The 14,310-nt window shown below is 37.7% G+C and overlaps 1 protein-coding gene across 1 annotated transcript in view; it reads right to left on the reverse strand.

Annotated features, from left to right (window-relative positions):
- The window catches only part of BBS1 (Bardet-Biedl syndrome 1), a 235,284-nt gene that overhangs the window by 60,006 nt on the left and 160,968 nt on the right, over positions 1–14,310 (reverse strand). Inside the window, exon 12 of the mRNA XM_090375359.1 lies at positions 13,628–13,786. Coding sequence (XP_090231485.1) covers positions 13,628–13,786 — 159 coding nt within the window. The remainder of the gene's footprint in view (positions 1–13,627; positions 13,787–14,310) is intronic.

Consider the following 14,310-nt stretch of genomic DNA (forward strand, 5'->3'; position numbering starts at 1 on the left):
GGGTTGCTCTTATGAAGAAAGGCTTAAGTTTTGCAAATTACAGCATCTGCAGACTAGGCACCTGCGAGGTGATCTGATTGAGGTGTATAAAGCCTTGAATGGTTCGAACATGCTCTATGCTGATGGATTCTTCCTCTTGCTCACAATAATCACCTGAGAGGGCATAAATTCAAATTGAGGTTTGTTTGTTAGTTAGTTTGTTTTATTATTTGGTTTTTAGGAGCATTAGCAACTAAGGCCATATTGCTCTGGGATATGCGGTGGTCATTTCCTGACCTTCCCGCATCCTCCGTATTTGGTGGTGATGGGCTCGAACCCCAGTCTAATCAAGAAGCGTGTGCTACGCACTGCTGCTCCTTCCCACCTGGCTACGGAGGCGCCTCAAATTGAGGAAAGATAGTTGTAGGATAGATGTGTGGAAGTTTGCCTATAGCCAGCAGGTAGTTGGTTTGTGGAACAAACTTCCATCTGTCATTGTAGAAGTTGAGTTGATAGCTTAAACAGATTCAAGGCAGAACTAGACAAACATTTTGAGTGAGTCGACGGGTGAAATGAGAGGGTGTGTGTTGTTTTTTTTTTTGTTTTTTTTTTGGCTGATGCTATATAAGCTTGCTTTCTTGCATCATGTGCTAAAGCTAATGCTAAATTGTGCCTCAAGAGATTGAACAAGGTCAGGATCATGGTCTGGTACATTAGCCAGCAGGAGCAGTGCCTTTGCAGGAAGCTTATTTTTCTCAAGATAACTCTTCACTGAAGGGCTTCAAATGCCCATTCCTTGAAGACATATCTTGTAACCTGTAATTATCTTGTATTATCTAAATATCCTGTAAATATCTTGTAATTATCTAGATCCTGTTGCAGTAGCAACAGGATCTAGATAATTTGGGCAGATGGGCTAAGAAGTGGCAACTGAAGTTTAACCTTGACAAATGCAAAGTACTGCATATGGGTAGAAATAACCCCAGAGAAACGTACCAACTATGTGGTACTACACTTAAAGTGGTAGAAAATGATAAAGACCTGGGAGTAATTGTGCAGTCAGATATGAAGTTTTCTGAGCAATGCAGACAGGCTGCCAGGGCAGGTCATGGGGTTTTGTCAATGATATATAGTAATTTTGCTAGCAGGGAAAAGGAAGTGATTATCCCTCTGCATAAGGCAATGGTCAGGCCATGCCTTGAGTACTACGTACAGGTCTGGAGGCCTCATTTTAGGAAGGATGTAGATTTACTTGAGCGTGTACAGAGAAGGGCAACAAGATTGGTGAGGGGAATGAAGGGATCCTCTTACCAAGAGAGGCTTATGTTCTGCAAATTGCAGTGGCTGGAGACTAGGCACCTGGTGATCTGATTGAAGTATATAAGGCCTTGAATGGGTTGAGCACGCTGAATTCTGATGGGATCTTTCCACTTGTTCAGATTACGAACCTAAGGGGGCATAAATTCAAATTAAGAAAAGACAGACGTAGAATAGATGTCAGAAATTTGCCTTCCAGCGGGTGGTTAATTGCTGGAACAAACTTCCATCTGTCGTTGTGGAAGTTGATAGGTTGAATAAATTTAAGAAGGTACTGGACAGGCATTTGGAGGCAATGGTGTGATTTTTTTTTTTTTTTTTTTTTGGCTGACGCTGCATAAGCTCACACACTTGCTTTCTTGCATCACATGCCACTACTACTACTACGTAGGTCTACTTATTACTGTGCCAAAATGCTCCCAGAATGCTTTTATTGAAGTTTTGTTGCTTAAATACTCTGGGGATGTTAGAATGATAAACCTGCAAAGGCTTCAGCTTAAAATCTCCAGAGGCATTGGCACCCAACGGGAGAGTGAGCCTATCTTCCATAGGTCCAGGTAAACTTGCATCATTCTTAGTGAGGTACATTCTCTTGGGCATTCTCTTCCAGAAGAGGTCAGTTTTGTATAATGAACAAAAATACACCCTGCTTGCACACTGGACAAGTGCATCAAACAGATGATAAACAAACTGTTTGAAGTACTGTAACATGCAGGAATGTTGTGTTGAACAATAACAAAGATGCCAATTGGTTGAGAATAATTGTATGAATGATGTTCTGCATGCCACACATCTGAAAAAATCCACCAATGCATCATTTCAGCTATATCAGTTCCTGCAAATATCATCGGTCCTTAAAATTAAAGATCATATAGAAGATTGTTGTTGTTGTTGTTATTTGGTTTTTAGGAGCATTAGCAACTAAGGCCATATTGCTCCGGGGATATGCGGTGGTCATTCCCTGACCTTTCCGCATCCTCCGTATTTGGTGGTCACGGGCTCGAACCACGGTCTAATCAAGAAGCATATGCTACGCACTGCTGCTCCTGCCCACCTGGCTATGGAGGTGCCATATAGAAGGTAAATCGGTTCCTGATAATATCAGATGTCAATGTCATCGGAAGTCAGGGCCACACTGTATATTCTAAGTACAAAATTAAGTTTTGCATTTAAATGATATTCTTGGCTAAATGCCTAAGAGTATGAAGGAGTTTACTTATGCATGGGTAATGCACACACATCATTTCTACTACCAAGGTGGTTTTAATGCATCATTTTAATTATATCTCATATTGTGAATTGCTTATGCATCGTGAATTATATATCTTTAATTATATCTTAATTATATCACTAATTATAATTATCGATCAATTATAACACAATTATATTACTAATTATATCGCTTATGCATTACCCATGCATAAGTAAACTCTTTCATACTCTTAGGCATTTAGTCAAGAAATATCTTTTAGATTAAAGCACGCACACCATCAGGCATCTCTCATATTGTGGAGTTATATTTCATAACTGGGTTGTCGCTATTGCAACAGGGTACCTACCCACCCACTGAAGAGGGAGCCAAAAAGCTTTGTAAGGGTGCTATCTGGGTAGTGGTGGTGTCTGCCGAGAATAAGTAACAATAGTCTTCTCTATAGGTGAAGCGTTACTTATACGAGGTAGTGCAATACCATTGCAACTCTCTGTGAAGGTATTCATAATATGAGAAATAATTAAAATGATGCATCAAAACTATCTTGTAGTAGAAGTGATGTGTGTGTGCATTACCAATGCATAAGTAAACTCCTTCAAGTTTTGCATTTATTAGCAATGTGGTTTAAGGGTTGGGACCACATTAGATTAAAATAAGGTTTTCACAAGAAAATACGAGAGTGAAAAAAAAAGAGTTAAGACAAACCCTTGGACATAATAATGAGAGCATCCTTGGATCCAGGGCAGGTCCCTATGGACTGGAGATGAGTGAATTGTGTCAAATTCATAAAGGGGGAACAAAAGGTGACACGAGTAATTACAGACCTGTTAGCTTAACATCTATTCCAGGGAAAATAATGGAGTCACTGGTTAAAGAAGTAATGAAGGACTATCTTGACAGAATGCAATTATACTGCAGTAACAGCATGGACTTGTCAGGGGGTGGTCCTGTCTAACCAATCTGAGAGGTTACTATGATGCAGTGACCGAAGAACAGGATGCAAAGAATAATTTTGATATCGTATACTTGGATTTCGGGAAGGCTTTTGATACTTTTGCACAAAAAAAGACTGCTGTACAAATTAGTGCAAAGTGGCATTATGGGCAAGTTACTGCTATGGATAAAGGGATGGTTAAGTGGAAGAAGACAGAGAGTGTTTATCAATGGGCAATGCTCTTTGTGGACTAACGTTATTAGTGAAGTCCCCCTAGGGTTCAGTGCTAGGCACATTGTTTTCAATATTTATTAATGATATTGGTGAAGGTATATCAAACTTAATGTCTAAATTTTCAGATGATATAAAGGTTGGTAGGGTGATTGATGACAGTAATCAGGGTGAGCTACTTGGAAAACTGGGATGATGGGCTCAGAAATGGCAGTTTAACATTAACAAATGTAAGATACTGCATATGGGGCAGTAATCCCAGATTACCTTATCAACTGTGAGGTACTATATTCAAGGTAGCGGAAAATGAAAAAGACATGTCATAATTATGCAGTCAGATACAAAATTTTCTAAGTAGTGCTGTCATGACCGCTCATAGGCTTTTTTGAATGATTCACAGAACATTTTCTAGCAGGGATAAGGAAGTGATAATCCTTTTGTACTAGGCCATGGTTAGGCCGCATCTTGAGTATTATATAGAGGTTAGTGCGATCAGCATCACTTTAGGAAAGAAGAAGATCTGCTAGAACAAGTGCAGAGAAGAGAAACCAGATTAGCAAAGGGAACAAAAGGGTGCTCTTGCCTAGAAAGGCTTCAGTTCAGCTCTGAAAATTGCAGCACCTGGAGACTGGGTACCTATGGGGTGATCTGAATGACTTGAATGGATTGAGTAAGCTGAATGTTAATAGCATTCTTCTTCTTCTTCTTCTTCTTCTTGCTGAGACTTTACACATGAGAAGGCATAAATTTAAGTTGAGGAAGCAAGATTTCAGGATAGATGTGTGGAAGTTTGCATTCAGCTAGCGGATGGCTGATTGTTGGTACAGGCTTTCATCTGTTGTTGTGGAAGTGGGTGGTTTGAATAAATTAAAAGAAGAAGAGTATGGATGGGAGAGGTGTGTAGTTTTTTTTTGGCTGATGCTATATAAGCTTGCTTTCTTGCATCATTTTCCACTATTATAACAATGTGCACTATCTGTATAGGAGCATTAACAAAACTCATTCATATAATATTGGAGCAGTCTATATTGAGAGCATTAACAAAAGATTCTTTTTTTTTTTTAATGTCAGATATGATGTGTGTTATGTTTCAGATATTTTAGCTGTTACACTTTTGAGTATTAAGACTTTTTGGACATACTTATCTATTTATAAAGTAAGTTTTTCTGAGGCCAGTAATTTTGCTGAAGCATTAGCATTAGTAGAGGCATTTGATGAAAGAAAGCAAGCTTATGCAGCATCAGCCAAAAAAAAAAAATAAAAATAAATAAAATAAAATAAAATAAAAATAAATAAATAAATAAATAAAAAATAACCACTTCCACTTCACCCCTCTGTTCGTTCGAAATACCTGTCCAGCTGAGCCTTAACTTATTTAGGCTATCAACTTCCACGACAGGGGATGGAAGTCTGTTCCACCAACCAACCACCCGCTGGCTAAAGGCAAATTTCCGCACGTCTATCCTACATCTGTCTTTCCTCAATTTGAATTTATGCCCTCTCAGGTGATTTTTCTGAGCAAGGGGAAGAATGCCATCAGCACTGAGCATGCTCAAACCATTCAAGGCTTTATACACCTCAATCAGATCACCTCGCTGATGCCTAGTCTCCAGACACTGTAATTTGCAAAACTTAAGGCGTTCTTCGTAAGAGCACCCCTTTGTTCCATTCACCAATCTTGTTGCGCTTCTCTGTACTCGTTCCAGCATCCCTACATCCTTCTTGAAATGAGGCCTCCAGACCTGTATATCCAGTACTCTAGGTGTGGCCTGACCACTGCCTTATACAAGGGAATAATCACCTCCTTATTCCTATATATCATCGACAATACACTATGAGCTACTCTTGCAGCCCGTCTACACTGCTCAGAAAACTTCATATCTGCCTGCACAACCACCCCCAGGTCCCTTTCATTCCTTACCACTGTCAATGTAGTACCACAGAGTTGATACGTTGCTCTAGGGTTGCTGTTTCCCATATGTAGTACTTTACATTTGTCAATGTTAAACTTCATTTGCCACCTCTCAGCCCATCTGCTCAACCTTTCCAGATCCTGTTGCAGTAGCATAGTGTCAGTAGTGTCCTTGACAACCCTGCCAACCTTCGTATCGTCTGCAAACTTGGACATTAAGCTTGATATACCATCATCAATATCATTTATAAATACAGAAAACAATAATGGACCCAATACTGAACCCTGAGGGACTCCACTAATAACATTAGTCCACGATGAGCAGTGTCCATTGATTACCACTCTCTGTCTTCTCCCCCTCAACCACCCCTTTATCCATAGCAGCAATTTGCCTCCAATACCACACTGCTCCAATTTGTGCAGCAGTCTTCCATGTGCAACAGTATCAAAAGCCTTTCTGAAATCCAAGTATATAATATCAAAATTATTCCCTGCATCCCGTTCTTTTGTGACTGCATCATTGTATAAGGACTTGTAAATCCCCTTAACAAAACCATGCTGTGTCTTGTTTTGAAGACACAACTGAAGTCTTGTCTAGATGATCCTGCAGTGCTTCTTTAACCAGTGCCTCCATTAATTTTCCGGGAACAGAAGTTAAACTAACAGGTCTATAATTACTTGTGTCGCCTTTTGATCCTCCTTGTGAATTGGGATCACATTTGCACATCTCCAGTCTATGGGTACTTCCCCTGAGTCCAAGAAAGCTCTCATAATTATGGCTAAGGGTTTGCTTACTTCCTTTGCTGCCTCCTTTAATATAACTGGATAGATCCCATCCACCCCAGGTGCCTTTCTTGTATTTATCTTCAACAATTTCTCCTCTACTTTACTCTCAGTTATTACAAGATTCTCTAGCTTACTGCCAGAGTTGAATACACCTCTGCCATTCCCCTCGCTGAACAACTCCTCATGTGTGAATGTTGATGCAAAATATTCATTTAGTTTGTTAGCTACCTGAGCAGGATCATCAACAGTTGACCCATCGATATCAAGTGGACCAATCTGATTCATCCCCTTCCTTCTAGAGTTTACATAAGTAAAGAACTCTTTGCTGTTTTTCTTTGCATCCCTTACCAAGGATTTCTCGTAATCTGCCTTCACCTGCCTAACCTCCTTTGTAACTTGGTTACAGATCAACTTGTATCTATCATAGGCTTCTGTGTCATGTGTTAATTTGTATGTATCCCATGCATTTTCCTTCTCTGCCATATGTCTCATTAGTTCATCTGACCTCCACTTAGGCCTAAACCTTGAACATTTCTTAGTTGGTATGTAAAGCCTAGTTGTTTCCAAGATAAGTTCTTTGAATGCTTCCCATTTTGAATTTGCTGTTGGTAACATCATCAGTTGGTCCCACTGTATAGAATTTAAATACTGTCTCAGTCCATCCTAGTCGCCTTTACAAAAGCAATAACTCTTCCCTTTACCCCTAATGGTAGTTACCTCTTTGAGTAAATCCCACTTCAGCACACTGTGATCACTGCCACCTAGTGGTTCATTTACCTGCAGATTCTGAATGCATGAAGAATCACTACTGATAATCAAATCAAGAGTATTACTCCCTCTAGTTGCCTCCTGAACATGCTGATGTAGAAAACAATCATCCAATAAATCCACAAAAGCCTTGCTAGTGTGAGGCTCAATATCTGGGAAATTAAAATCCCCCATTATAAGACTCTCTGATGTACTGGCCCACTCTATTTCCCTGTTCAGTTTCTTATTATACTCATCAGAGTCATTAGGCCTATAGCACACTCCTACTCTCAATTTTGATCTCCCAATGCTTATGTCACACCAAACTGACTCGACACTGCACTGTCCAGCAATGTCGACTGGATTCACTTCCTTGGATTTTATGTATTTCTTAACTAATAGCATAACCCCTCTTCCCTTCCTATTTGGGGAGTACAATGTAGACATTGTACTCCCCAAATTCCAGTTCTGCATTCCTCATATCTGTGTGACACCACGTCTCTGAAATCCCCACAATATCTGCCTTTGATGTTTTGAGCAATGCCTCAAATTCATCAAATTTATTTACTAAACTCCCAGCATTGGTGTACACGCAAGTATACATGCACCTGTTATTTTTCTTAGCTACCCTAACACAACCCATGTGTTTACTTGTACCCCAATGATTCCCAGCAGTCTCTGAAATATCCTGTATCTTATTTTCCAGGCTGCGGCTCATACCAATAGAAGCAGTGCAAGAATCACTTTCACCTCTGCCAGTGGCTACTGTTAATCTATTAATCCTTGTATCCCCCCATTCTAGCAGTTTTCTGACCCACCTAACACTGCCTCGATAGCATCAGCAAACATTCTTGCACCCTTTCTATTTAAGTGTATCCCATCCCTATAGAAGCAGTCTCTCCTGTTAACAAGTACAGACCAAAAAACCTACCAATAGCTCAAATTGGAGACCTATATGCTCTGACTGATGCAGATTTAGTTGTTGGTTAAATTTATAGGAAACAAATATTATTACACATCTGGTATAGTATGTTACAGTATACAGAAAAAGCTATTAAAAATCAAACAACTTTGTATGAAGATAGGGTTTGGTTTTCACATTGATATAATTCTTATATAGTTTCAATATGTCATACAAATTGTCACAATGATTTCAACTGTCATATAGATATATGGAATGCAGAATTGTAATTTGGGGAGTACAATGTGTACAGAAAGGATATGAAGGGAGTAGTGGTTATGCTATTAGTTAAAAAAACACATAAAAATCTAAGGCAGCACACCCAGTTGACATTGGTGGACAGTGCAATGTTGAATCAGTTTGGTGTGACACTGGGAAAGCAAAAATTAAGGGCATGAATGTGTTATAGGCCTAATGATGCTGATGAGTACAACAAACAACTATACAGAGAAATAGAGTGAAATAGTACATCAGAATGTCTTGTAATGAGGGATTTTAACTTCCCAGACATTGATTGGAACTTCTTATGTGTCACTTGTACACTAATAAGACTTTGGTGGATTTATTGGATGATTGTTTTCAACAGCAGTGTTTGAGAGGCAACCAGACAGAGTAATATTCTTGATCTGATTATCAGCAGCGATTATTCATGCATTAAGAATCTGCAGATAAAGGCACCACGTGGTGGCAGTGATCACAGTGTACTGATGTGGGATTTACTTAGATGTAATTACCATTGGAGGTAAAGGGAAGGGTTTTAGCTTTTGTAAAGGTCACTACAGTGGTATCAGACAGTTTTTAAATTCTATACATTGGGACGAACTGATGATGTTACAAACAGCAAATTCTAAATAAGAAGCATTCAAGGAATTAATGTTGGAAATTACTAGGCTTTTCATACCAACTAAGAACTAAATGGATGAACTAATGAGACTTGTGGCAGAGAAGAAAAATGCATGGGATGCATATAAATTATCAGGCAACACAGAAGCCCATGGTAGATATAAACTAGTCTGTAATCAATTCACAAGGGAGGTTAGACAAAAGAAGGCAGATTATAAAAAATTCTTGGCAAAGGATCCAAAGAAAAACAGTAAAGACTTCTTTACTTAAGTAAACTCTAGAAGGAAGAGGGATGAATCAGATTGGTCCACTTGATATCAATGATTCGACTGTTGATGATCCTGCTCAGGTAGATGACAAACTGAATGAGTATTTTGCATCTACATTCACATATGAGGAATTCTGTGTGGGGGGAAGTAGAGGCCAGATGATTATCAAACTCTGGCAGGGAGCTAAATGATTTTGTAATACTGAGAGTAAAGTGGAGAAGAAATTGTTGAAATTAATCATAAGAAAGGACCTGGGGTGGATGGGATCTGTCCAGTTATATTAAAGGAGATAGCAAAGGAAGTAAGCAAACCTTTAACTATAATTATAAGAGCATCCTTTGATTCAGGGGAGGGTCCTCACAGACTGGAGATTTCAAATGTATCCCCAATTTGCAAAGGGGGATTTAAATGTGACATGGACACGAGTAATTACAAACCTGTTAGTTTTACTTTTGTTCTGGGGAAAATAATGGTGTCACAGATCTTACTTTTATTAGCATTAAACCTTCACCAATTTTCAGAAAGTATTTGAAACTATCCTAATCATTCTAAAACATCACTAATAAGGTTCTAGTCATTTGGAATGACACAACTATTTAATGACCTTCAAAGAGGATACCCAAACACTGATCCCTGAGGGACTTGCCTTCTACACTGCTACAATTCAGCCAGCCTCTAATTCACCTAAGGACCTTCCCTGTAACCTAACTCTCCCTTTCTAGTTTATATAATATAATCTCTAATGTGGAACCACATCAACTGTTTTATAATCTCATCACAACAATTAACCAGATTGATCAATATGTTTGTATTGTCCCAATGGTGAAATTGGTAGATATTATTACATAGTTTGGAGTTATTTTTCTACAGTATAAATCTGACCATTTGGTTGAAATGAATTAAAAAAAAAAAGGCCTCAACTTAATCCCCTAGAAGCATAATGAACTTTTCTATCAGTGCTAGCATGTTTATATCTTCCAAACTGCAAAATAAATAAATAAAAATTTCTCAATTTTTAAAACACAATTTCTCACCCTGAAACTATTCATTTAAAGCATGCACTGCATCACTATTACAATTTTTTTTTGTCAATATGAGGGGGAGGTATCAAAAAGTTTGTACCCTGACCTAGATAAAACATGAGTAAAAAAATGCCATTTTTAATATAAGTTGTCTACATATACAATAACTAACAGGTGAAATTCCATTCCAGTAGGTGATTATACACCAGAGTGGAGCCTGGAATCTCAGGAAGAATGCTATGGTTGACAAAGTGGAGTATTGAGCAGTGATAAAGTTCCTGCAATTTTCAGGGTAAGGAAGTTAAGAAAATTGACGAAGAAATGAAAGCTGTGTATAGGCAGCATTGTCCATCTTATGACACTAAAAAAGTGGAAAAAGGAGTTCCAATGCAGTCGTACAAGTGTCCTTGACGACCCAAGAGAAGGAAGGTCATCAACGTCCACAGACAGTGAGACGGTTCCAAAGGTTGAGCAGCTGGTCGTGCTGAGTGACAGACGTGTGACAGTTCATTTCATCACAAATGCAGTGGGAATTAGTTATGGGTCTGCCACGGCATTTTACATGACCATCTACACAGGTCTAAGGTCTCTGCATGATGGGTTCCAAGGTTGCTGGTGCCTTTGCAGAAGCAATGTCGAATGCAGTGTTCTCTCCAATTGTTGGATTTGTGTAATGCCGATGTTGAGAACTTTTTGATTCGTTGGTGACAAATGACAAATGGGTGTACCAGTATGATCCAGAGACTAAAGACACATCAAAGCAATGGAAGCACACCTCCTCTCCACCTCCCAAAAAGGCAAGACCACTCCATCTGTGAAGAAGGTAATGTTATCCATATTTTGGGGCAGAAAAGGGGTTATCCTGACAGATTACCTACCTCGTGGTTCCACACTTACTGGAAAATACTATAGAAATCTTTTGAAAAGTTACGTGATGCTTTGAAGGTGAAAAGGCATGGAATGGTAACAAAAGGTGTCCGTCTTCTGTCAGACAATGCACCGGCTCACATGGCCATTGCCTCCACCAACTTTGTTGCCCAGTGTGGCTTTGAACTACTGCAGCACCCACCCTATTCTCCTGACCTAGCACCATCAGACTTCTTCTTTCGAGAAATGAAGAAACCATTGCATGGATGCCGCATTGATTCATCTCAGGAAGTCATCAATGAAATGGAATCGTGGTTTCGGGCAAAAAGTGCAGACTTTTATGATCAAGCCATTAAACAACTGAATCACAGATGGGAGAAATGTGTTACTACACATTGAGTGTACATAGAAAAGGATTAAAATTCCTGCAAAGTTTCACTTTTCTAAGGCTATTATTTCTAGGTAAAAGTAAGAACTTTTTGATAACCTCATACATGACCTGCATTGTAGATTTGGATGATCAGTTCCTCAATCATATCTGTTTTGGTTTGCCACTGCAGTGTTCATCTTCACAAGACTACAGCTAGGCCTCGCATAACGTGCGTTTGATTAACGCGATATTCAGTTAACGCTATTTGAAAAATGATACCACTTTTCACTTTACACGATGCAAATTTCCAGTTAACATGATCTTTTTTTTTTATGCGATAGTTGAAAAAAATTTGAATTGCACGTTAAGCTTACCGTGAGTCATACGGTCAATAAACAAACGTTTGCCTGCTGCCTGCCTCAGTGTGTTCCATCAACCATCAGAAGAAGACACGTTTGTCCCCTGCTAATAAAGTCAATGCATACTTGCATTTAAAAATTCAAATTTTTAAATGAGCCAGATGAAAATGTTATGGCGAAATAGATAACGGTAAAAGAATTAGATGAAATCTTTCGTATCACATAGAACCTCAAACAAAAGGTTTGATGTTCTCTGCGATATTTATTTCGCCAGGGCCAAGAGAAGATTGTTGTCGGCTATCGGAAATTGATTGATGAAAAGAGAAAGTCAACACTGTTCAAATATTTCTGCAACAGTAATTTCTTTATTGTGTATTTTGTGTCAGAGGTTCCCAAAGTTTCTCGGTTCACGGCGCCTTTAATGTCTCAGTAATTTTTTCAAGGCGCACCCAGACCAAAAGAAATACCTAACAGTTTCGTTTAGTAGTTAGGTCCAAACAACTTAATAAGAAATGCTGAAACTGTGAACTACCTCGAGCTAGTAGTTTGCGCAGTGTCTGACAGATGTCGAGTATAGCTGTGTTTCCCTCGAAAATTTAAAATATTCCACAGCGTACAGTTTAAGAACTGCTGTATTAGTCAATAAACATTTAATTCTATAATTATTTTCATTATCTTTTACATTATATACAGTTAAAAAAGTTATTTAAAAGGTATTTTTAAAATTCTTTATGAACATTCCAGAAGGTCAAGGACCAATTATAATTTTTCCTATTGGTTATTCAATTAACGCGTTTCCGTTTTGTGCGATGCGTTCGCGGGACGAATTAATCGCGTTAATCGAGGCCCGCCTGTATGTTCATTTAAACTTAAGTGCCTATTCTTGACTGTGGCATATTAATGGAGCAGTATCACCTAAAACATCAACCATCGGATCTCAGCTGGGATTAAGTTAGTTTTTGAAAATATTTGATCACTGAATGTAACTCATTTGACTCCATTTTTCAAAAATCAGGTAAAATAAGAAGTATTACTGGCATAAAAAAATTTAATTACACACAAAACTTGAAACTTAGTCAAAATTCTAAAATAAATTACTTCTCAAATGCTAACTAAACAACATTCATTATAATATTTTCCATACACTTTGGACTTTTTGATAACCTCTAAGATGCAAATTTTAAAGATGGTGAGTGCAACTCAAGCAAAAAGAATATTTGTTATTTCAGCAGGTATTAATCGCCACGTAGCAACATTCTTTTAATATCCTTCTATTCAGTGCCACTTATTTTTCTTTAGCCCTCTATATAAATGTACAATGTACGGGGTACAAATGTACTCTTCATATATGTTTTTCAAAGATGGAGCTTTGAAAAACAGCTTGTAAAATACCACAGTGCTCAAATATCTTTATTTATATTTAAATTATATATACAAATATACTGCTTTGAAGCAATATTACTCTGCCATCTTGTTAAAATAATACTGCTGCATTTTAAAACAGCAATGTGGTAATTGAACTATGAGATCTGAACTCCCATCGGTCACTTTGGAAAACAAACTAAGATCCAGAATCAAAAGATCAAATTTACTACTCAATTTAAAAGTATTCTTAAAGGAGAATGGGGCGATTTTACCTGGATATTCATTAAATTTGGTTCAAAGCACTGCCAACAAAATGTACATGGTGACTATTGTCAAAGACCAGCATCCTATCAAAAAGTAATTGAGGATAAGAAGTACTAAACTGCATACTGATAACGTAGCGTTTTTAATAACAGATTAATGTATGATTGCATAATCTAAGAAAAATGACATACTGACTGAATGCTCCCTTTCTCTCATTGTCTGGTCTACAAAAAGCTTTGTCTTCTTAGGTACATTCAATTTCATATGCTGTGCTGAAGGAGGACCAGGAATTATATCCACTGGTTCAAAATGAGCTGTGCGTTTGAGAATTTTAATGCTTAGGCCTCCACCTATGGGAATTTCAGGAGATTACAAATTATACTACAAGAATAAAACAATAATTTGTTTAATTTTAAGTAATATTTAACTGTTGCAATTAGTTTACATTAATATTTGAATTTTCACAAGATTACTTATTTTTCAATTACATTATTTAAAATCTACAGTACTGACCATTCAGTACTTTTATATTCACACTTGTCTACTTTTAGAAATCTTAATCTAGAAAATTTTTAATTCAGATCCATATATTAAAATTATATATTCCAAAAAGTAGTTCACTTATTATTATATTTTTTTGTTTTATATTTAATTGCATAGAGTTGACTATATAGAAATTTTTTGTTTCATTTTTATTACAATAAAACAGCTATGCAAATGCATAGAGCATCAACATGTCCAAAAAAGAACAAACTAGCTGAAATAAAAATATTAAAAGATAAATCCTTGTTAAAATAATTTAATGTGATCACGCAACATGCAAAAAATATGAGATATGTTTCTTCACCTCCTGTCTTGTTATGGAAACTTTTCA

This window comes from Mastigoproctus giganteus, chromosome 6 (genome assembly GCF_048544385.1).
Source record: "Mastigoproctus giganteus isolate SK-2022 chromosome 6, ASM4854438v1, whole genome shotgun sequence".
Taxonomy (NCBI): domain Eukaryota; kingdom Metazoa; phylum Arthropoda; class Arachnida; order Uropygi; family Thelyphonidae; genus Mastigoproctus; species Mastigoproctus giganteus.